This window comes from Apostichopus japonicus, chromosome 16, assembly GCF_037975245.1.
Source record: "Apostichopus japonicus isolate 1M-3 chromosome 16, ASM3797524v1, whole genome shotgun sequence".
Lineage (NCBI taxonomy): Eukaryota > Metazoa > Echinodermata > Holothuroidea > Aspidochirotida > Stichopodidae > Apostichopus > Apostichopus japonicus.
Genome location: NC_092576.1, coordinates 7,131,369 through 7,157,461, shown reverse-complemented (window position 1 = coordinate 7,157,461; position 26,093 = coordinate 7,131,369). Strand labels below are relative to the sequence as shown.

At 36.2% G+C, this 26,093-nt stretch overlaps 1 protein-coding gene and 1 long non-coding RNA gene across 3 annotated transcripts; one reads left to right on the top strand and one right to left on the bottom strand.

The window, feature by feature from the left end:
• Positions 1-666: 666 nt before the first annotated feature.
• On the top strand, positions 667-22,023 carry LOC139982621 (uncharacterized). Of its 2 annotated transcripts, none has more exons than XM_071995594.1 (6): positions 667-766; positions 15,601-15,657; positions 16,946-17,187; positions 17,446-17,627; positions 18,085-18,211; positions 18,632-19,644. In XM_071995594.1, the coding sequence occupies exons 3-6, from the start codon at positions 16,980-16,982 to the stop codon at positions 19,465-19,467; spliced, it is 1,353 nt and encodes a 450-aa protein (XP_071851695.1). In that variant the 5' UTR covers positions 667-766; positions 15,601-15,657; positions 16,946-16,979; the 3' UTR covers positions 19,468-19,644. The 2 variants fall into 2 exon arrangements, with proteins under 2 accessions (XP_071851695.1, XP_071851696.1); XM_071995595.1 differs by having other exon boundaries at positions 749-766; positions 15,532-15,657; positions 18,094-18,211; positions 18,632-22,023.
• Positions 10,005-13,376, bottom strand: LOC139982627 (uncharacterized). Its single transcript, XR_011798212.1, has 3 exons — positions 12,616-13,376; positions 11,641-11,757; positions 10,005-10,555 (listed from the first exon to the last, which is right to left on the bottom strand). It is a non-coding gene; the product is annotated as an uncharacterized lncRNA (long non-coding RNA).
• Positions 22,024-26,093: the final 4,070 nt, after the last annotated feature.

Genomic DNA, 26,093 nt, shown 5'->3' with positions numbered 1-26,093 from the left:
AGAGGAACAACAACAAAGTAAGGAAACACTATTCACGAATAGGTAAACTACTTGTATTACCAACATATGGTAATGTAAGTCAACCGTAATGAGTGGAATAACATCCGTATGTTGTTGTTGTATTAAATTGCCAACATGGCAAGTACCGTAGAATGATTGCAAGACGCTATTCACTGCAAAAGAAAGGATTGGTGGATCCAACAACACACACACACACATATATATATATATATATATATATATATATATATATATATATATATATATTTATATATATATATATATATATATATATATATATATGTATATATATATATATATATATATATATATATGTATATATATATATATATATATATATATATATATATATATATATATATATATATATATATATATATATATATATTGTCAATAAAATAATAACAATCGCAACCAAACCACTCAGCCCCAACACAGGTCGAAAACATCTAACAAAGTTTATGTATTGCAAGTGGTTACCAGGCTTATAAGATTTTACTTCGCTCCTCTCTTACCGTCTCCTACTGCAATAACGCACTTTTCTAATCTATACCAAAGCGCCACTGGTATAATTTTTTCACTGCGCCCTCGGTGTCTTCCGCTATATATACCTGTCACAGCACCCTGTCACTTCCTTTCTAGTTTACCACGCTGTGGTAAAACAAGGGTTTTATCATTCCGTTTTTGTCTTCGTCTTTACTGCCGTTTTTTTTTATGGGAATCCTGCCGTTTTCGAACGACAAAGGTTAGTAACGAAGTTTTTAGCAAGATTCCACAAGCCACTGCTTAGTATCGTTTTGTTTTTGGCAGTTTTCTGCCTCGAACTTTTCATTAGGATTACGCGTAGTTTATGCATGACGGCTCTGCACGTGTACGGGTCTGTTCACGTTCAAGCGCCCAATTTATCATAACTGGCATTTAAAGCATTGTAACAAAATACTTAGAGAAAGAAATATTATCCCTATGGAGATAGTCCCCCTCAGCTGTAACTACCGTAGCATATACAATGTACTGATATATGCTCTGGATCATCTGTGACGGAATTGTATTATTTGTTTTACTCATGACTATCAGGGTCTTACACCATTTTGTAAAATATTTATGTTTAATGCTTGCCGAGTTCAATATTCTGTCATAGACAGACTGATAGCACATGGTACTATTACAAAGTTTCACATTAACAAAAACATTTACTTGATCATCTTTTAAAAAAAAATATTGTTCGACGAGGATCTTATTGCAGCAATTATACCGTAATATTCAAGAAAGTTACATGCAACAGAAAAAAACTTTAACAAAGAGGTCAAAATTATAGAAAGACCCTTTCTCATGAATCAAATCATTGATAAAATTTATTCCTTTCTGAATCCAGTGGCGAGAGCATACAGGCTTAATATCAACTAAAATAGAGCTATTTTTTGGCTGGCATAGAATAAAAAAATCATTGTTTAAAGAGTCAGGATAGCTAAAATTGAGAAAGAAACAAAAGGCTGACTAAAACATATTTTTACAGAAGGATTATTTACCTTTTTGTTCATTAGTTCAACAAAGAAATCCCCATTTGTAAAGAAATCGTCAACTGAAAGATGACAACTTTGAATATAAACATACGCAAAGTTATTATTCCTATTCCTTAGTAAACGTGTCACGCAAATTGTTTTACGAGATAATTCATGCTTCGAAATATCGATCATTTTTAGCCCACCATCTGAATAATTACAAACGATTTGATTTGTACGAATACGGTCAGGCTTGTTTTTCCAAATATTTTTTTTTTAAATCAATCTTTCTAATGAAACTTTCTTCTGATGAGGGAAGAGTATGCAGTTAATAATTCAACAAAGAAATAATTAAAAAAGATGGTATCCTCCCATAAACAGTAAGGTTACGTCTAAACCAAACGTTTGTCAAATGTTGTAATATCATAATTGTTATGTACCATACTAGAAAGGTTTTTGTTAAAAATTATACCAAGCAGTATGAAATCCTTATTATGTACCCAATTGATTTGATCACTGAAACCATCACAATTAATGTGGATCCACATACTCTATCAATCAATATATATATATAAATATATATATATATATATATATATATATATATATATATATATATATATATATACAATTATATATATATATATATATATATATATATATATATAAACATTGATTTCAAAATTATCAACGACCGTCAAAATAGCAACCAAAACCTTGGTTACCTATATTCATATAAAGCCTTTATAATACACAAATTTGAAAATATTACACCGAAATGACACTACTGTTATTAGATAAAGGATCAGTTGTATGCAATACATGTTTTATAGTCAAAATTTTGCAAAGATTATAGAGTTAGATGTATCTGTTATGCCTACAGAAAGAAAAGGTTTTCACAATGTGGAATTAACACTATAAGCTCATTCTAACGTTCTCGTAAGATAACCAGTACATTAAATATGAAAATATCATTTTTCTTTGAAGTTATAGGAAACAAATACAAATAAGCAAGTAAACAATGGGAAACTGATTGGCTGATTGACTTGTTACCGAATTGGAAGCTGTTAATTGTCCTTCTTTTCCAAGAAAACGAATATATGTAGCAATTTTGATAATTCTTGGCTCGTTAACTTGAATGCGAAGCTATCTGATAAGTCCTCCGTAAATGTGCGCGCCTCGTTGCTATCGTTATATTCTAACTTCAGAAATTTAGTTTTTAAGGAAAATAATAACTGCATTTCCTTCGCATGAACAAGTGTATGGTATGAGCAATATGTGATGAGCCAAAGTTTCCAGGAACTGCACTAGTCTCTTCCTATGTGATACTCAATTAATTTTTATAATAATAACACAACATTCTGAAATATTCCCTTATCAACAACTAAGCAGTATTGACTTGTGCATAGACATACCATCCCATGGCAACATCAACTACACAGCCAGTTAAGAACATTTTTGTTTTGTATGTTGCTATACCGTACTTTCGTGTCCAACTTTCAAGGAATTCTTAGTGACAGTACGAGCAGTATATATGCTTCACTTAGAGAAAGGTTGGGAATTGTCCATACTGACAGTATGAGTGTTTTAATGCATGATATGGGAGGACAGTATGGAGCGGTTATGCCACTGGGAACATTTCCCACCTAGCTAAACTTCACCCGATTGTTTCATATTAACGAAATAGTTTAAACTTTACTTTGAGTACTGATAACAATAATACGTTCTTTTCTTGTTTTTTTTTATGCCGAAGATGCAATGGACATGACATTTTTAAGGATTTTACTGGCTGGATTTATACCTTTGGGGCCCTGGGTCAGAAACAATATTTGGTGGTAGTTCCCCTATCAAGCCAGATAGTGTGTCATATTGACTTTGGTGTGAAGTTTGTATGGCTATACTGAGTCAGTGGCGTAAATATATTGATATATATTTAGAGCTGCAGTGTAAAAACCTGGTATTGAAACGTTTTGCTTGTGACACTCAATTTTCACCTTCTTCATCTCTTCAGTGTCGAACGGTGTGACATGAGGATGGTGCATACGGGGAGTAGTTATCCCCAACCGCTTTTGAGGGCTTCTTATGATGTGCCCAGTGGCAAAATGGTGTTATATTTTGCAAAATAGCGTATATTCAAGTTGTGTTCACTTTTAGTAATCGTCGTGGGAGGGAGGGGGGATACCCTTAAAAGGGTTCGAGACCCCGAGTTTGACTAGACTGGTATAGATCTGTTCTAATAACTACTATATTAGAGCAGACTACAATGTTTCGAAAAATAAGGAAGTAACAAAACGGAAATTTGCATTATAACTTCGACTGCACAGTGATAGTAGTAGTCACATATTAGTTATTCGTAACTGTCACATCACGTGACATAACGTGGTATTACGAGACAACACTAAAACAATACTAGTCTACACATTCTGTGAAGAATCATTTTACAAAATAGATCAACTCAAATATGAGGTTCATTTGGAACAATGAAAAGTGACGGTGTGCTGTTTCCAAGCCTGTCTTTACACGTGTTTTAATCATTTTAATGGTAAGTGTGAAAAGTGTCTGAACAAGAAAATGTTGATATTGGAATGGGTTCATTGGTCTCCTCTAATATATAGCCTTCATTTATTTATGAAATCTAGAGGATGTCATACTGTTGTGAATCAAAGGTCTTAGTTTGAGCAATACCTGATAGGTTTGGAAGAAAATGTCGAACAAATTCGAACCATTGCTTTCAGTTAAAGATCACTGTTTTGTTTGGTTTTACTTTACCTTTTCTTCATGAATTTTTTAACAAGCATCATTTGAATGTTTTATAGTGTATTCAATGAATAACACATGGAAATCAAACAGTGCTGCGAAGTTTCAAATTAGCAAGCGAAATCTCCTCTTTTTATTTGAAGTGAATTCCTTAACATTTTAAGGTACGTGGTATATATTGTAAAAGGGAGACTGTGACTGTTGAAAGAGAAATACTAGCAGTTCGTGTTTCCATTTTTATTTGACTTCCTTTATCTTGTTTTAGTTTTCTGGACACTTGAAGCTGATACGTTTAATACCATTATACATGAAGCAAACTGAACATGTTCTGTCATGGCTAAACACCAACTGATTGACTCAAACGTTACATTGTTTACGTCCAAAATTGGTGTCATCCTGCAGCTTTCAAATTAGTTCGCCACAGTGGTAAACTTTTTTAAATCATGTTTAAAAGAAGCAAATAAAGCAAAACTGTATTTTGACCTACTTCTAAATTATCCTCGTATGAGATTGTTTTTAAAGAGGCGTGGTCGTGACGTAGTGGCTTTTAGAATATTTCTTCTGGACGTCAGAGTTTGGTACAGTACATTTCTCTGACGTCACGAAGGTGACGTCACTCAGTACTTTTACGAATGATCACCGCGACGAACATCGGCAACTTTCTCCTGTATGCAGTCTGCTACATGTACAGTTTCATATAGGGAAAGCCCAGTACACAATGAAGGGAGTGACTGTTTTATTGACAATAGGCTACCGTGAATTAGATATTTAAAGCGGAAATTAAAAGAACGGAGGTCAACATCGGTTCTTCTTTCCGACGCTTTGATGAGTGGGTTCTACGGAAAAAAAAAGGCTTCGAGACGAAACGAGGTGAATTTAAAGAAAGTCGAGGGATAGGTGACAAAGGCCTAACGGTTTCCTCAACACATTGTGGACACCTCCTTGAATGTCATCTCACTGCATGTCGTTTTTGCTGGTAAGTGCGTAACTTTCAGCATGCATAAACTTTTAAAAATGTTTGATATGCCTAGGTCCTCCAACCATAGGTGAACAAGTCATACATTGATGTAGGCCTATAACTGAAAGTCAATTGCTTTCTCTCGATCAAGGTGAAGCAAGTACATACAGTATTCCAAGAACCTTTCAAATAATTGATTAGGAATAGGCTCAGGCCTAATGTTCGTTGCTAAAGCCTCGAGGCCTAACTTCTTTGTGTAGGTTTTATTCTGTCAAGGGACCTCTTTGGACTTATTTTTAGTTATGGACAATATCAGCATTGATTTACCTCTATGATGAACTGAAGTAGTGCCAGGGCTTTATTTTCTCAGTTTGAAACTTGTAAGATTGTATCTGAGGACAGTTTATCCTCTCATCATGAGAACAGGTGTAAAATATGTTTAGATCGAACTTGAGGTTTCCCCCTCCCACACAAGATATATTCACGTTGAAGATATATTCTAATTAGTAGGAGTTGTATGTGGATCACCAGTTAACTACAAGTTTGCATAATAAATTGCCTAGCTGGTTGTATTCAATTGCTGGAGTCACATCAGACCAAAGTTGATGAAGACTTATACATAAAAACATGTTGTTCTGTTAAGTAGAAAGTGGTGTGAGTGAAATTTGTGCTTTGACAGCCCTTGCAACTGCTTGTTTTTGTTACACTTTGTTGAAGGTCGTTTCACAGTGATGAAGAAGGTATTGCAGCCCTATCCCATGGTGAAGAAGAACTATTGTGTATTGATGAAGGGTGAGTATATGGTAAAGACTATCACATAGTTACTGTATGGAAGTTTCTATGGATACAGTTATCAGTGTAATTTAAATGGAATATAACCTGCAAGTTCACACTGCTGTACGGTGTTGAGCCAGCCATAGGCTACTGTCAAGTGAGGAACTATTTTCATTCTCATTTAAAGTTTCAAGAAATGAAGTGAAACAAAATCAGTTAAAGTAAGCTAAGCTAAGGCCTACGGTTTCATGTATGACCTATTCCATAGTGAAGTTGGGGTATACATCCTGCTTAAATACTCTGCTAAATGTGGTTTATTAGGTCAACAATTTTGGCCATTGAAAATTCCTATATTCCATGCTTTACCAGAACTATACAAACTTATATTCATTACAATCTTCCCTGCCTATAGCAAATTCCACCAAGAGTACCCTGTTTTAGGCAAAAACAACACGGGAGATTGAATATCTACATGTGTAGGTAATGCTAGCCATACTGAACGCCCCTTTGCACAAATTCATGATGAAACACACTGTACTATTTCAGTGGTCAAGCCAAATTTGTCTTCACACAGGCAAGTACTGTATTGTTGGCCATTATAGCACTTGTGTCTACAACCATGTGGTGACTGTCAATTAATTAGGTGTACTCAAGGATGATTCCTAGTGCCAGTACTTGCCAATTTGGGGAAGTTTGTGCTATCAAGTAACAAAGTATTAATGCTCAAGTGAATTTTGAGGAGGAATCTTTGCCATGTTAAATAATTCACTGGTTTGTGAATTTCTTTGTCAGGTTTTCAAAAGTAGCTCTAAATTTTGGCATGTCAACATGGGGAGAAAGGCTATAAGAGGGGGGGGGGGTTGTTAGGAATATAAATATTTTGCAAGAGAAGAATGCTAAGTTTAAGAGTTATTCTTCTTTCTGAAGCTGACCTTGGTTGTTGTGCTTCAAACTTGCTACAAGAGAACATGATACATGTGAAAACAGAGGTTACCCCTGGCCCCCACAATATCTCCCTATTTTATGCCCCTTGCATGTCAAGTATACCACACTGCCCCCCCCCCCCCCACAAAAAAAATACAGATACCATGACTGAACTGTTGTGCCTCTGTACTTACATTACAGTAATGATGCAAATAGGCTTCAATAATCTATTACTAATATACCTGTTGACTGAATTTTTGGATTTTCTTTTCCCAGAGAATTACTCCCTAATGAAACTGTAGGGAGTGAGGTGTTCCCCCAGAGCTTGAGATGGACTCCTCAGAAATACAGAGTGAAGAGTCTCTTCCAGATAACTGCCCCTCAGGGGAAACTCTTGGTATAATTGAGGAAGCGAAATGTTTTGTATCTATAAACAAATTGTTAGAACTGCTGAAGTTAATACATGGGGAGTACTGCACACACAAACTGTACTAAAATCATATCTTATCAATGGAGTGCTATTGGTACAGCAATGATTTTTTCTTGGAAGTGTGAAGATGGCCGGCCATGTGTGTGGAAAATAGTACTCACAAAACAGATTTTGTGGTATCTTTTCAGGTAACATTCAAATTTCGTCAGCTGTAACCATTTCAGGAAACAAGTATTCTAAAATGGCTTTGTATTTTAAAGTTTCCAATTTTTTTTTTTGTAAGCAACACAACATTTCTACGTGTTCAAAGGTTGTATGTAACTCCAGCTGTTACAGCTACTTGGCAGAAGGTCCAAAAGGCAGAATTCTGCAAACTTAAAGACAGAGGTTTATGTGTAGCAGGAGATGCTAGAACAGAATCCCTTGGGCATTGTGCCCAATACTGTACTTACAGCTTCATGGATGAAGATTCTTAAAAAATGTTGCATTTAGAGGTAGTTGATGTTAGGGAAGTAGGGGGGAAAAGTCCAAACATGGAAAGAGTTGGATTTGAGAGAGGATTGGACTTTCTAATGAAAGAATTTAAAATCTGTGAAGTAGTGACAGATGCTCATGTTCAGATAAAGGCACTGCTAAAAAATTGTCCAAAATATGATGGAATTTCTCATCAAGTGGATGTTTGGCATGGGGCAAAGAACCTTGTCTGGAAACTCTCTAACGTAGCAAATGCCAAAGAGAACACTGATCTGCACTTATGTATGCCTGCTATAACGTAATCATTTCTGGTACTCCGCTAAAGAGTGCGGCGGTAATGATATCAAAATCAAGTCAATTTGCTGTCACTTCTTCACCACATTGTAGACGAACACCAGTGGTTGTTATCAATTGATGGTACACCAGGTGAATGTAGTCATCACCACTTATGTGAAAACGACCATAGTAAGCCATATCTAAAGAAGGGATCACCGTCACATGAAGCCCTTAGGTCTGTCATAATCAAGAAGCAATTTCTGAACACTTTTCCATATTACAAAATTTCAAGCATACTGGTTCTTTGAATCATTTCACAATCATATGCTAATGTAAGCCAATAAACGTTGTGCTTATTCTTATGATGGATATGTAACTAGAATGCTACTGGCTGCTATTGATCACAACTATCACATTGAACGAGCATATGGTTCAACTGTTGATGGCTAACCAATGTATCGGGCAAAGTATAGTAAAAGATCAAAACAATGGGCACCTCAAAAATTGCCTAAGGCTTTTGGTTACATTCCTGAATTGATGAAAACTGTCTTTCTGCTCAGACAAGAGAATCAGTGCCATTTATCGGCCAGAGTAGGCCTACCTGAAGATCACCCAAAAATCATCAAACCAAATATTAGCAGCGCTCCAAAGCCTAGTATGAGTGTTTTACTTGCACAGTACCAGTCTAGATTTGCAAGTTCAGCTGACATGGGGCATTCTAAGCTACAATGGTTAATTAAGGAAACGGAATGCAGTTTTATTTCACTTGAGTTTTTATTGATTAGCACTCTTAATGGCTGGAAGAGATGTTACATAAAGTTAAGTCTTGATGTGTCCTAAATTTACTAGTTATTTAAAGACTCCCTACTTTACTCGTTCATTTGATTTAAATCCACTTTAATATTACTATTTTACAAGTCAAGCAAAGCATGTTCTTTGATTTTCATGTCAAAAACAGAGCCCTTGGATTACATTCAATACCATTTTATACTTGTAACACACTTGATGCCTTAAAGTCTAAAGTATTGCCACTGAGTTTTTCATGCATCTGAGGTGGCAAACTGCAGTCTTATCCAGTGGTGAGTAGCATTTAGTCAGAACTTCTATCTAGACTAAGAACATATTATTGTAATGGTTAAACATGCAGGTGAATGGGGCTTTTAGTAGGGTTATGATGTTCTAGTATCTTTGTTAGACTACCTACTGTAGTCCAGCCCCTGTAATAGATGAAACTTGGCTGTTTAAGAGGTCATTTATCAAAATTAAAAGTAGTACAATCTTGGCAACTTGGTCTGATAGTATTCATGGTTTTTAACTGTCTATAACACATCACAATGGCTATGATAATACTTCATTTTTGAGAGAAAGAAAAGAGAATACATTGTCATCAACTATATTTGAACTTTTATACCTTTATTTGGAGTGCTCACATCTGTATTATTGGATCTGCATTTGCTATTTGTCACCTACAGGTACATTCTAACTTTTTCCCCTGATTGTGTCGTTTCATACCTTTCAAAACATGAAATAAATATTTTACCTTTCAGCATAATTTGCAAACTTCTTTCACTCCTTGGAAGAACAATAACACCCCTTCCCCTCCACCCTGCTTAGGTTACCACTCTCTATAAACTTGAAAACAATGAAATAATCAGTTAACATTCACCAATGTTTCACTGCTTGGAGTAACAAAAACGCCTCCCACAGCCCCACCCACCATCATCCCACATAGGTCACTACTGTCTATAAACAAACGAAAGAAATTATCATCACTCTACCAAAGGTTGTTGATAGGATTGAAATCCCTATCACAAACCATGAAGTAATCAGTTTACCTTCAACAATGTTGCACTTCTTGGAGTAACAGTAACCCCTCACCCCTCCCCCCCCTGCTCTTCCCGCATCACCCCACTCTTATCACTATCACTGTGCCAATATGGTTTCTTTTCAAATTGTTTTCTCTCTTAATCGATGAGGTTGTTGCCAGGATTGAATCCTACATATTGTCCATCCACAGATGGATATCTTTCCCTTATCATTAAGATGCAACAGGATGGCAATACCATTCTATTTCCTCTACCTAGGCGACCAAACTTCCAGTAAATAAAATTTCTGTAAGCATAATGTCTGTAGTTCCTGTTGGTTCTGTTTTCTTCCAAAGCAAGATCATCCTCTCGCATGTGCATATTTACACCCAAGATGTGTGCATTAAGGCAAATATCACTAAATGCATTCGAGTAAGTTACACATTGTTGCACCCTGTTTGTGCAGCACTTCTTTTCCACATCAGTTAGCATCTCTACACATTGCAGACATTTCACGAGAAGCAGTCACTTCCTCAGTTTGGTTTGGCGCAGTGAGATCACTGTGAGCATCTGGGTTTCTGCGGAGCTCTACTGCAACCTGCTCTAACTGTTCTCATGACAACCCTTGTACATACATCTGTTGGACAATTGAAAACAGCTTATTTCTTCAGTACAATCATGAACATATTAAGGGATAGCAGGGCAATTGGCTGCTAGTAAAAATGCAGAATATTTTTTGGGGTCAAACTCACTACCTCATAACACTCTGAATGGTGAAATTTTGAATTTTTGGTATTTTGTGAATGCATGTGGAACAAAGCAGAGTGAATGATGCAATCATGGCACTATTTATGAGCTATTTCATTCCACAAAAATGTCACATTTTCAGCCACTGGAATATCCCTTTAAGAAAGAATTGAACACAAACATTTCATTTGATTTCATACCAAAAAATTCCGACCGCAGCCATTCACGTGAAACAAAACATAATACTCATCTTGATAGATAACTAGTTTGGTTATCATTGAAAGAGACAAAATGTGGTTTTTTTTTATTTCACAAAGACTGACATTCCTCAGAAGCTATACTTTCATTTTCTAATCTTTATTTACTTAAAACCTTGAAATCTGACATATTTTGGAATGTTAAATTTTTATCTGGAAATGTATTATGAGTTTGAATTTCATTAAACTTTAATATTTTGAATGAATATCTGGTGTGAATAAATTATTTTGGGATTATGAATGGGGGGGGGTGGTTCAGCCCAATCATCATGCATGGTGACATCACATAGTTTGCTTCTGTTAGGGAACTTCGTAAACCTGTAATATTGGCTGCAATCTGAATATCACTCTCTGGAGATTTCAAGGTGTGTCTGACACTAAGGTGTCCAACTGCACCAATGTATGTGTGACAATATTCTTTGTTATAAGAATTCGGTACAACATAAATTATAAATAGAAAAATAAGCAAATATTGGTCTGATAACAGTGGGCACAGTTGCACATTGTGACATCAACTTGTACAACATTGTATTATATGCATCATAAAATCTGGACAAATTTTGGTCTGATATCATTGGCAGTTGCCCATTGTGACATAACCTTGTACTACGGTACATTATTATATGCATCATAATCTGCATATGTATGATTTTTGTGGTCTATGATCATCAACGTAATGTCAATATTTAGTAAAGTGGAAAGTGTGTGCTATGCCAACCTGAAGTTGAGATTCATTGTTGTTTGAAGCCACATTCTGCTACCCAGGTGCACTATCATCTTCACCTGCTGCATGCTCATTTGGTGAGACCTCACTATCACCAGTGTCTGACAAATCCTGTATAAAGAAAAAAAAAATCAAAAGACACTTATGAATGCTACATTTCTTGCTTTGCTTGCTTTGAGCCTGTTTGAGTGTAGATATCAGATGGCGATGCTCTAGATATCATTATAGTATAGGCATATGGGCTTTAATCTGTCCGGACAGTTGTTATTCATACAGAGTATAGCTCCCCTGCTCGCACCCCACGGTAAAGAATCACTGCTGTGCGTACAGTACTATACCAGCAATACCCCTTTAGTACTAGATTCTTACCAGGTTTTTATCAGGGCTTGCCATGCTGGTCACAATCATCCCCTAATCCCTGACTCGCACCCCTCGGTATATAACCACTGCTGTATCTAAAGTACTTTACCAGCTTAATCCTATAGTCCTAGATTATTACCATGTTTGTATCAGGGCTTGCCATGCTGGTCACAACCATCCCCTAATCCCACAACCATCCCCTAATCGCCCCACTCTCCAAAGCAATGTCATATTCTCGTTTAACCCTATTTATGTCAAGCGCCCAAGCCTATAGGGCTACTTTTATTTGGTTTATAGTTATAGGCATAGCCTAGGCCTATATATACACTTAACTTACTAGACTTAGCCTAGGCCTAATATAGTAATAATAAATAAATAATTTCTTAGCTGATGAAATAAGGCCCTGTACATTAAACTTCAAATTGTAAGTGCATTTGCCACCCTCCCTTCCAACCATGCATTATATTTGACGATTCGTTTGCACACCGAGAGCACCATTACCCTTCGCCTTGTACCATTACATTATAGACCTAGGCCTAGGCTTATTAATGACACATTTAGGCCTAGCCTACCTTAACCTAGACGCTGTGTTGACAGTTATTAACTTACCGTAGGTTTCTTCTGGCAAGCTTTCCTTTTTGTCCCACAAGTACAGAAAGAATTGCAGTAGGCCCCTAGTCCCTTGCACGGACACCCAGCTCCTGCTCGGCCCCTTGTCCTAGTGCTGGGCTGTCTCTGACAGGTGTTATTACAATTACAACATTCCACCGGAAAATTGTGAATCCCATGATGATTGTTACTCTAGTTCAGATGACATCTTTGTTTGTAATTTTCAAAGACGGTTTTTCGAAATCCACAAAATATACGTTCGAGTGAATGTTTCGGCGGTGGTACTGTCATATGTTGAAGGTGAGTTGTCAACTGGTTGCCTGTACTGTAAGTCTGTAGACACACATACAGCACACACAGCAACGGTTCCGATTCGGTTAGTGCGATGATGACTGTACATATGTAGCGCATGCACTTCATATTGCCGCTGTGGCAACAGCGCCTGTGTTTTGCACACATGTGTTCGGCAGACTTCTTGGAAATTAGTGGTCAGATACCATTTATACTTCTCTCTTACCTAAAGTAGAATCCATCTTACCAGTCACTTCTGATCTTTACGCATAGTGTAATAATTTATAATGGTGTAAATTATATATTTTAAAATTTTAAAAGCTAGACATTGAATACTGAAAACGAATTTATTTTTTCCCATGTGAAAACCTCTTACATCACAATGAACAATGCCGTTTGGCAACAAACCTTAAACCAATGAGAAAATTGAAAAATAAATTGCTGTCGATATTTCATGACGACCACGCCCCTTTAAGTTTGGATTGTAATATTTCATAATTTATTTATGAAATTTCTCAACTCAAAATTGCGAAATAGTCAAAATATGGCATGTGGTTTTTATTTTCAACAATTGGGATCGTTTTGATATCATCATATGTAGTTTGGTGTTTGAATAGATGGATGGATGGGTGGATGGATGGATGGATGGATGGGTGGGTGGGTGGGTGGGTGGGTGGGTGGGTGGATGGATGGATGGATGGATGGATGGATGGATGGATGGATGGATGGATGGATGGATGGATGGATGGATGGATGGATGGATGGATGGATGGATGGATGGATGGATGGATGGATGGATGGATGGATGGATGGATGGATGGATGGATGGATGGATGGATGGATGGATGGATGGATGGATGGATGGATGGATGGATGGATGGATGGATGGATGGATGGATGGATGGATGGATGGATGGATGGATGGATGGATGGATGGATGGATGGATGGATGGATGGATGGATGGATGGATGGATGGATGGATGGATGGATGGATGGATGGATGGATGGATGGATGGATGGATGGATGGATGGATGGATGGATGGATGGATGGATGGATGGATGGATGGATGGATGGATGGATGGATGGATGGATGGATGCTCTAAATCTAGAAAAGTATACCGCACTGAAAGCTGACCAAAATTCCTCGTATTCAAGATCTAACAAAATTAAAATAGAACTGGAATTTGATGCTTTCATTTTGCTGTCTTATCTCATTGTTAAAATAACTTATTATGAAAGATAAGAGACAAAGTTTACGAGTGCGGCGAAGATAGATAAATAGTCACGTAGCACCAAAGTAATAACCTTTGCTCTAATCTTATCGTACCCATTCGGGCATTTAGTTTAATATATGTTGTCAATTGTTATTATGGCAATCATTGACAGCCACGTTGCACTGTCCTCGCGTTATCTAATGACAGACTGATACGAATTTGTGCGAGGTAACCCTTGCCTTAACAATGTCGTAAAATTATATCTATATACAGAACAGAGCAATATATAATAACTCTACCTCGTAAACACGATAACTTAATAGACACAATGATATATTTATGTTGAGGGTGAGTGTCCGACCCGGAGGTTCAACAAACTGTTAAACTCAATATAAATGATTGATCATTTCGGAATTTGAACGTTTGCGAACGTATATGATTAAATTATTTTGATGTTTGGCCTAATCTACTGTCGGACTATTGGTAACTGATACTCAGTGGCGTGCCCAAAGGGAGGCGTGCGCAAAGGAAGGCGTGCGAAAAGAGAGGTAGGGCAAAACAGGTGCGTGCTTTTAATATCATTGCTTATTATATTAGTTTTGTTAAAATAAGAAAACAATTAAAAGGAAACTTTAGAGGACACTTATTAAATGTAAACTGAATAAAATATATTAACTTCCTCTTGAAATTGTCATTGTCGAAGCTTCCATACCTTTTCACATTGTGATAATTCCCTTCAATAAAATATAATTCACTATATTATCGCCAAACCTAGTACAGTTATGTCGGAACCTTCACTCCCCCTACCCCCCCCCCCACACCACTTCCACCACCACCTCTGTTACCTCACCCTTGGTGTCAACAGTTCTTCCACTCTTCACGAATTTATAACCTGGAATGCCTGAAACATTTTGATGTGACCCTTCTAACAATTAACAAGTTAATGCATACACGGGAATTTGAATAACTCGGATCATTTTACTTAACGCGTGCCTTACTTGTTTTTATTAATATGCATTAATGCATAGCTATTGCGTTAAGTCCTGGATGATAACGTTAACTAGTAGTTGATATTGTCAACTTTGATAAGATTACCGGTAACAACTTTTCAAATTTCTACGGGTTTTAATTATTATTCATCAATTTCTAGGTTATTATTCTGTTCATGTTAGTAACATCAAACGCATAAGTCTGAAGTCTATTAATGTTATGCAAGGGCATTATAAAGGGCATTTGTTATCAATCCTGGATTGTCTCAGGGTAATTATTTTACATGATTAATCATGTTTTTGTTTACAAAACCCGGACAGTGTTTAAATAGTACAGAGTCCATTGGTAGTGTAATGCTGTACCTGATACACGCAGAGAACACAGTAAGTACTGTATATCTTAATGCTTTGTACCACAGTGAATTCTGGGCCGTGCTGTGTAAATCAGGTGATTGCTGCATAGATGACTTCATCTTTCATTTTGAAAGACTATGTGTAACAGCCTGTCGTTGACAACTAAGGGATAACTTGTGACCCAGTCTGTTGTAAGTTATAATTACATTCTCTCTTTCTATCGTATTATTATTATTTTTATTATAATTATTTTTATTATTATTATTATTATTATTATTATTATTATTATTATTATTATTATTATTATTATTATTATTATTATTATTATTATTATTATTATTATTATTATTATTATTATTATTATTATTATTATTATTATTATTATTATTATTATTATGATTATGATTATTATTATTATTATTATTATTATTATTATTATTATTATTATGATTATGATTATGATTATTATTATTATGATTATGATTATTATTATGATTATTATTATGATTATGATTATGATTATGATTATGATTATGATTATGATTATGATTATGATTATGATTGTGATTGTGATTGTGATTGTGATTGTGATTGTGATTGTGATTGTGATTGTGATTGTGATTGTGATTGTGATTGTGATTGTGATTGTGATTGTGATTGTGATTGTGATTGTGATTGTGATTGTGATTGTGATTGTGATTGTGATTGTGATTGTGATTATGATTATGATTATGATTATGATTATGATTATGATTATGATTATGATTATGATTATTATTATTATTATTATTATTATTATTATTATTATTATTATTATTATTATTATTATTATTATTATTATTATTATTATTATTATTATTATTATTATTATTATTATTATTATTATTAAGCTTGAAAATGTAACAAGTGGTTTCTTACAGCTTGTATTAGGAAAAAAACTAGATCTATAGTTTTGGTATTTTGCGTTCAACTGCCAGTCTTTTCGTTCCATAATACAAAAGTTAACTCTTAACCAGTTAAGTCTAAGTTGAACGGTTAACAGAGGATCGAAATTTGCTTTTCCCCCTTTCCTCCTTTGCTTGCCCCGTTATCCCCATTGTTTGCTGCTCAGAAACATATCAAGAGATCCATTAATTAGAAAGTGGGTATGGATTTACATCCCTTAAATTTCAATCGATGGAAGTTTACACAAAGCAAAAAAGGAACGCCTTCGGGTATTTTGCAACAAAATTATAAAAGTTTGTGCTTGGCTCCATACACCTAATTTAAAGTTATGTGTTTGATTGAACTACCGGGGATCTTCTTTTGGTGTTTCTCTGCTTAAGTGAGTGACTGTTTGAATTTTTGTTTTTACTCAATTTGGCACATAATATACAAGAAACTAAAATTGAATTACTACCGACGTAACGGATAAATATTCAGATTGACGCCACTAGAAATTACAATGAAATGTACGATATTGTTCTTTCAACATTTCAGTTTTAATTTTCGGGAACTCCGCCAAGTATACAGAATGGCCGCCATGCTCAGTCAAATATCCACTTTCATGACGTTGTGTGAAAAGGGTCACTCATTGATATCTAACTTCCAGCCGACTACGTACAACAATCAGGAACAACAATATGAGAATCTATGCCAGGAATTAAGTATTATTAAACAAATTTACATAGATTTGAGGAACAAGATTAATAGCAACACCGACTCAAGGAATTCTGAACAAGGTAATGTATGAATTAACATAACGAGTATACTCCTTTAGGAGGCTTCCAAAATTGGCCGTGTTCTAGCCTTCCTCTTTGTTCTTCATTAATGATCGTGCCTGCCCCTCCCCCCCCTCCCTTCTAAATGTTATGCGTATGAGTGTTATCCTGCAAGAGTCCGGTGACGTTGTGAAATGTTTATGTTCTAAGTGGAATATCCTTAAGTTTGTTGTTATTATTTTGGTTTAATTTATTTATCTTCAATAATTATTTATAAAGGATTGCTAGATGCCATACGTAACTTACAAACAGTTTTGGATAAGCTATTGGCAGCTGTCAGAGGAGCCCGCTTGGAAATGCAACATGTTGGAAGTGCAAGGCGAGATCGTTTAAAACGGATCATTGACGAAAAGACCAAGTCCCTGCATCAAGCGAGCGAGACGGTGAAATTGGCAATGAGCGTAGGTCACATAGCCTTAATCTACATTACTTTATTCAGTTTTATACGGGAGGATCTTACGTAAACATTCTTATATTTATATAAATATACCGATTTTACTTAATATCGACGTTGGGGGTGGAACCAGGAAAAAAGCAGTTATTATGCTGAGTAATGGAAGTGGACTACAACGTAGGGGGTCTGAGAGTCCTCCTTCCTCCCCGCGAAAAAAAAGACATATTAAAAAAATTTAGACGCAAAGTGGTGCATTCTGTGGCATATTTAGGTTAAGTCTAGTACACGCAAGGTTGTGCTTATTACTACAATTTTGAACAGGGAGGGGTGTATATCATCTTCGACTTTTAAATCAATAGGAAGCACCGACCTGACTTTCTGTAAGAACACACATCTATTCATTGAAGCAGGCAAAACAAAAATAAAGAAACATGCACATTTGAACATCACTTTCTTGTTTTCAGGTTTCTCAGTATATGTCATCAGATCGATCTTCTAGTAATGCGGCAGCTAACACGGCTAACGACATAACGGGTAACTTCGAAGACACAGTGACCGATGGCAGGGGTAGTGAAACAGCTGAGTCAGAAGGTATAGCATTTATCTCTACTCTCTTATTTCTCCCTGCATCCTACTTTCATGAGTCCCTGTCTTATTGTTTTTTCTGTCCCTATGTCTCCTTTCCTGCCTGCCTCCTTACCCCTGTTTCCCTGTCTCCATGCCTCCTTGGCTCTCTTTCTCCTTTCCTTCGTGCCCTGCCCTGGCTGAATACATCCGTGACTCACTTTATCACTACCGCCCTGCCTCCTTGCCTCCCAGCTCCTTACAATCCTGCTGCTCCCTGACTCCCTGCTCTCTCCCATACTCGTCCTTACTTCTGTGCATTCCTTAAGGGGTGGATTGGCCACCCTCTCCTGCCCCGTTACATCTCCGGTTCCAGCTTTGATCCCTTCTTATTTCCTACCCCATTTTTAATACTTAAATCTGTTCAAATGTATATCTTATTGACAGGTCACGAAACAACTGACAATGAAATCAACGACGAACCGCCAACATTCAAAGAAATATCAGGCATAATCCAACCTCACGACGTCATCACGTTCAAGAATCAGATTTTTATATTGATGGACGGAGGAATCAACGCATACAACATGGCAGGAAAGAAGATTAAGTTTTACAAAGGAGATGATAGTTTTAAACCATTTGCCGCAACTTTCCTGGGAAATACTTTATGGGTTACAGACAAGATGAGTAAATGTGTCGTAACATTTGATGAATCATTTAATGTAACGAATTGGTTTGGTAAAGATAACATGGAAGAACCTGCAGGTATTACGTCATGTGAGAGGGAAAATTGTATATACGTATTGACAGGTAGGAAAAAAGAGTCGGCTAGAGTAGCAAAATTTAATGCCGATTGTGAGTTCATAGAATGTTATTGTAAAGGTAGTCTTGAAGATCCTTGGTACATCAAGAAAGGTAGCTCAAATCGTTTTTTCATCTCTGACTTCGCAAGAATGGTCGTTGATGTTTATTCAAATGATTTTAGTAACCGACTTTACACTGTAAACACATATAAACATTGCAGAGGAATGGATATAGATGACGAGGGAAACATTTATATTTCACTGAGAAATCCCGGAAATAAAGCACAAGACGAGTGTGTCCGGCGCTACATTCAACACAAGAAGGAGTGGGATTTGATAGAGAATAGTCCAGTACCGTGGTTTTGGGAAAACAAAAGTTTAGACTTCGTTCGTGGGCTTCACTATTACCGTTGTCAAAATAAGAAATTTGTGATGGTTGTTGATGCTGGTAACAAACGCCTTAAAGTCATTTCATTGTAAAGCCTACGGATAGGCTACCAAGCTTACGCGTCTCTCTTTGTTTTTCACAGTCACGTTAAATCCGAAAGAGTGTAAGTGTGTGAGCGTATACTTTCAGCAAAGTAACAGTTACTTTGCTTTGTGCTTATAAGTTTGAAGTATGAACGTATTGCTTTTATTAGGGAGGGGGGGGGGTGGGCGGGTTAACTTTATTGTTTTTTCATTTTGTCACGTTTTGTATTATTAACCCTTTGATGCTGACGTCCCGATCTTTGTTTATTACGCCCAATGTAATGAGTGTGTTTCCATGATTTCACAGTAACTGTTAAATACGAAACATTAACGCTTTACCTCAATGGAATTGCCCATTCATTAAATTAAAGGGACAACGATCTTTACAACATGTAGAAGGCTCATATTTGTTATTCCTTGCCGAAGACAGAAGGAATATATGAGATGGTGATGGTGTGTGTATGGGCGGAGGATGGTATGTGTGTGCTAGGCCAGTAGCCCAGTGCACTTTGATCAAAAGAACAAGGTACCAATATCTGCATATTTGAACATTTTTGGAAAAACGCAGTATATCCAAAAGTTGATGTCTGCCTCGTTCCCTCTGCTGCATGTGGCCCTTGGGCCGGTTAAAGGGGGCGCAAAAATGCATTTGATCAAACGAGCGAGGTACCACTTGAAACCAATGCCAACTTAATGCATGAATGCCAAAAAGTACTGAATGGCCCATGCCAAAAATATTTTCTACTGCCAATGGCACACAATATCTCAAGAGTAGGACGGTCTGTAGTATTCTTCATGAATTCGAAAGGTCATTTAAGGTCAACAGAGAAAAAGTGTGAAAATCATGTAAATATATCTCAAGGAAGGTCGCCTACCTAGTTTTTTTTTTTTTTTTTTTTTTTGTGGTGGAGGTTAAAGGTCATTTGGAGTCAGCAGAGGGCAAAATGTGAATATATCAAAAGAGCTATATCTCCAGAACCAGAACATGAACGGCCCTCATATATGAATGTTATGATAGCCTTGTGTATTGTATAATTTCTACCCAATTTAATGTAAGTCATAGTTCATTTAAGTTCACCAGGTGCTCAAACTTGAACACAATGTAAATATTTCCAGATATGAAACTGCAGTAGTTGGTATACATAGCTTCTCTATAATGATCCAATAACCCTATTATTTCTGGTGGAGGGTAGCCTACAGGTCATTTGGGTTCAGCAGAGGTTACACTTTGAAAAATGTAAACATGAGATCATAAGATAGGCAGTTTCATCAGATGTCATATTGGCAAATAACTTTCATATAATGAATAAAAGAGGCCAGTAATTCTTTGTGAAAGTCAAAGGTCACCCGAAATCATCAGGTTATAAGTGTTAAAAAACCTTAAAAGCACTGCAGCTGGATAATTTTCTTTTCAAGTTGAGACTTCTAATTTTCTTCAAGTCAATGATTGTTAATAGGTAGCAGAGTTCAATTCCTGATAATATCTCTTCTCAGTTAGGGAGTGGCCAGGTAAGAAGCTTTGGGTTTCGGCATGACATTTTGTGCAAGGACATGGTGTACATGGAAGCACCTATTGGTCAGATCTTGATATTGTTGTTGATATTCAGGATGATTTTCATTTTTAAGAACCTATTAAGTTATTCCTGAAAGTTTATACCATGCCACGTTAATATGTCCTTGCTCTCACTATCTAAGTTTACATTTATGCTCTCACCAAACTTAATTCATAATTTAATACCGGTTTTAGATATTGTTTATGATGTCATTTGTATCTAAGTTTAATCAGAAATTGATGCACAGTGTCTGTAAACTGCTCTGAATTCTCAACAACAACAAAATCTCAGGGATTTACTTTGACACAAAAAATTTGTCCTTAACCTATTACAGTTGCCTTTATTAGTGCTTGTTATATCAACAAGTACATTCAGTGACAGATATTGTCCTAATATTTGCCCAAATATGATGCTGATGGAAGGTCATTTGAATTCAACAGAGGTCAAAGTCTAGAAACCTTGTAATTAGCTTGCAAGCTCAGTAATTTATAAGATGAATGCTTTTTCTATGTCACTAACTGTCATAGGATTTTACCTTCACTCTTTTATATTGCCTAGAGGGTTTTCCACATCCACTAATGACTGTTATCCGTCATCAACATTCTAAACGGTAATACCTTTGCAATATTAATGATCAAGTTATCTGGTATGATGTTCTGGTAGCCTACTTGAATTCAAGACATATTTTCCTCTATCAATCAAGTGATATCGAATCAAGTATAAACCTTTAAGGCAAGGAATCACTAAGCAAGATGGCTTTATGGTTTTATTAAAAGCTAGTGTCTGAGAAGACCAAGGATCAAAACGTCAAGTTTTCAAACTTTAAAATTTTACCTACTCAAGCTTTCTACAGTAAATAAACAGTTTGCTATCATTATTTTTTCTCTCTGATATTTTTATTTTATAAATGTCAGTTCTACACATTTTTCTTAATAATAACAATATGCTTTATGAGATTTGATATGTAATACAGCTGAATAAGATTTGCCCAAAAAGATTTTTTTTGGTCGTTTTTGTCGAGTCCAGTTGTCATTCGAGTGATTTTCCTACGATCAGTTCGTCGGCCTAATATGTACAGCAGACGAAAATCCCCTCCTGGAGGATCGAAGACACAATTATGGAGTGATCCTGTAAAATGTAAAAAAAAAACTTCGGGTTTTAGGACAAACATATCCAACCCTTGTCCCTTATTGGTCACGAATACAACAGTAGTATTACTAATCTGGGTCTGATCCATCGATTGAGAAACACAATTGTAGTATTGATGCAAACATGCTCGGATCAGATTCTTACGTTGAGAGTACTAGAGTAATATAATTGTAAAACAAATTAAGGTCTGATCCTGAAGTGCTCAAGGAAACTGCTTTGTAAAAGCGTTTCACATTCGACATGATTGTGATTTCCCTCACCACCCCCATCCCCCTTACCCCGAACGATTTTCTATATGCTATAATGAGTTCATCTTTGTAATATTGTGAAATGTTGCAATTTTGCAGAAATTTCTCTCCAATTTTGGTAGAAGAACACAATAACGTAATGATGTAAACCATTTCATATATTTTCGAATATGTTGATGAAGCAATAAGTTTTATAATGATATTTCCATGTAAAATTGTGTTCCCTCTAGTCCAATGACGACGATGGTGATGATAAAATCGATAGCGATGAACTGGTCTATTCATGTGTTAGCAACGATACGTCAGAAAAAATATATATTGATTACCCTATGGGAAAAAGATTGTCTGAATATTTGACAATACTCTAGTTATTGCAGCAATAAACCCGTCAAACCTCTCGACCAATGGCGAGGTGTCAGATAATAATTGGAATTTAAGATATAAATTTAACGAAATACATTATTAGTATTTGCTAAGTATTTGAACTTTGTTAAATACATAGATTGATTAGTGATATTTTATCTCATCAGGTTCATTTGTCTCGGGCTGATATCGCTTTATTAAACCAATCGTTTTCTCTTTATGTCATTAAGAATATTTAAACTTAGTGTAGGCTTCATTTTTGACAAGGACTTCAATGCCAGTAGGGTACAAAATATTTCAAAGGTGGGGATATTCAACATTTTCGCCACTGATTAGATAGGGGCTGAACTTTTATTAAAGGCCAAAGGCGAAAGAAGGATTTAAAAATGGATCTGGTGCTGCCTTTGGGTCTTTAAAGCCGATTCATATGAAAGGAAATTTCGGATCCTCCACTATTGGAAAACAATTTGACGTCTACAGGTGCATTCTGAGGCGAACTAAGATCATAAGATAGGTCCATATTAGAATCCAAAAAGGTAAAAGTTGGCTATGATAAACAATAAGAAATTCAAAATTCCCCAGAAAGAATTAGTAAGTGAATCTTTATGGGAGTGTCAGAGGCTGGTTAAGTATGTCATATGGGATGGGTGCTGCGGTGGGGTCAATGCATCTGACTCTCGTGTACGGGGGCTGAAAGAGGGGGGTCCTCTCCCAGAAAAAAAGTACAAGTAGAAGTTAAGTAGTGTATTCTGCAGCATATTTAGACTATAACTTAGATCTATATCACTGGCTTTCAATGGAATGTTACGCTAAGGAATACTTTGTGTAATGTGTCAAAAACAGGGTGAGCGATGAACATCTGGTAGTAGTGGTCCAATTCTACCAAGCCTGAAAACAAATGTGCCCCGAAAGAACTATTTACTTCGAGTGAATTTTGGAGGTGGGGTGAATGTCCCCACCCCCCTCCCACCCCACCTCGCGCCACCGCATCCCTCCCACTTGCACACGCTACTGGATCAAAATAAACTGATTTAACAAAATCTATAGGAAGATTGTTGAAGATTAGATTTTGACCTTTTCGTACTGTGTATAACTCCTAACCTGATCCCATTTCGAGAACCCAGTCTTAACAAAACTGGTATTGATAGCTCAAAGGTGGCAAACAGAAACTCATACTCTGGGAACTATTTTTGAGAGGTCATTAGGTGATAAGCTACTTAGTAATTATACTTTCATTCTTGTTTTAGTACTCATTGCCAAAAAAAGAAATGGTTTCCCACGAATAGATAGATGACATAATCAACTTTATAACTTACATACGTATTTTGTGAAAGTGAAGAAAAAGAATGTATCTATCATAATGCTCGTGATTGTAAAGTATTATTACATTGATTAAATACTAGATATTTCTAAGATTGAATATGTCAATTGCTGTTTCTATTCGTTAGTTTGATATATTTTGTTGTGTTTGTGTTTTATTATAATTGTACAGAAAATAGACCTTCATTGAAGATGTGACCAGTGCACATAGGTGGCAATTGTAGTTAGCCTGCAGTACGTAATTACATATTCTTATCAATTTCGCTCTAGTGATTACTGTTCAGCCTGATGTTATGACCATATACGTAGCTAACACTGACATTATGTGTATATAGGCTACATTCATTCAATAAATTTCACAATTGCTTTTAACAATTCCTGCAGATAAGATGAGAAAGCGACCTCTAGTACGTATCACATCGAGTTCGTATTTTGCCCTAATTTATGAGAACCTGTATTATACAAAATAAGATCTAAACTGAACACAATAAACAATAACCTGGATTTTGTCATGAGCTGGTCGTCGATTACTCACCGCATTTATTTACAGACTTTTCATTAAAACCGATTGTTGAGTAGTGATGTAGCGCCATCTTTTATTTAGGTAGTTTTATTTTTATATTCAAATGCTCCTAATTTCAATGAAATGTTATTTAAACGATGACAGAAGTTACTTTGCAAAGGTCTCATGCATACAGGATCAGAATACACTTTGGTTGAAACAAGCAAGCAGTTTGTTGTAGGGTAATCTCTATGTCTGTACTTGAGTTGCACCCAGGAACGACAACATACTGATCGTGTGTAACTCCATTTCTTTTTGTGAACTGAAACATGACTATTCAATCTGATGAACATAACTTGTAACTAGCTTTAACATAATATGAGGACAAAACATGAATTATAACAGGCCTCAAGTTTTTCCAGAATTCACATCATATTACCGCATGTGCTTGTTCTTCTTAAGACTGTCTTATTTGACTGCAAAGGCTTAAAGCAAATTATGTGCATATTTTATTTCACCTTTCTCTCACAAACTCCCTCCGGAGTTTCCCTCTGGAGTTTAAAGCTATATGAAAAATGTGACCGCTGGCATATGCTAGGCGAAATGGTTGTGAAAGATATTTGCATGAAACCAGTCGGGTGTCAGTTAGGCGGGAGAGTTGTCGTAACCGACGTACATTGCTATGTTTATTTATGAGAAGCATGAGAGTTAGATGATAGATATTTATTGATCCAAATACCAATTCAAATTTACAAAAAATAAAATGTTATCTTTAAGAAATATGAAGAGGAACAATTCCCATCTAGAGAAGTACTGCAATGACAAAGATGATACTTTTGCAACAGAGGTGTTTTTTGACTCTCCAACGTATTGTAAGTTGTAACTTTTGCATTAAATGAGGTAAATTGCATTTTTAGTTTATTTTCTGCCGGATTCGGAACGTGCGTGTAGTTTGGTTGCTCTGAAAGGCCCAGTAGAATGGACAGGTAAGCACTTCTTGTGTACAGGGTGATGATCCTGTATATATATTTTTTTTCCTGATGGGGTGTTATCCTGAAAAGATGCCCGAACGAAAATGTCCCGTAGATTTATGGGTCTTGTAAATGAAAGGACAGGTGGTTCCGAGAAAACTGATTTCAGACTTGAAAATTCTTCTGAATTACATTTGCCTTTGGTGAGAGACCAGGGTGAAATTCAGTAACCAATGGTACCATTTTGGAACTGGTTTGACGAGTTTTGTACGTCAATGTTTTGGTGCGGGGTTTGCTTTTGGTTTTTTATGGCATTTCAATAGTACCCCGAAAATACTGTCTGTTTAGGAGGTGTTGTGACATTTCTTTGGTGCAAGTATCAAAATCGACTTCAGAGGAGCATATGCATCAAATGCAATACGCTTGACTGTATGGAATGTATCTGGTACAAAGACGTGGATGGCAAATGCTTGGTTAGAGTTAGTTGTGCTTGTTGGTGGGTTTAATGACCAAGTCTGTTTTGAGTGAG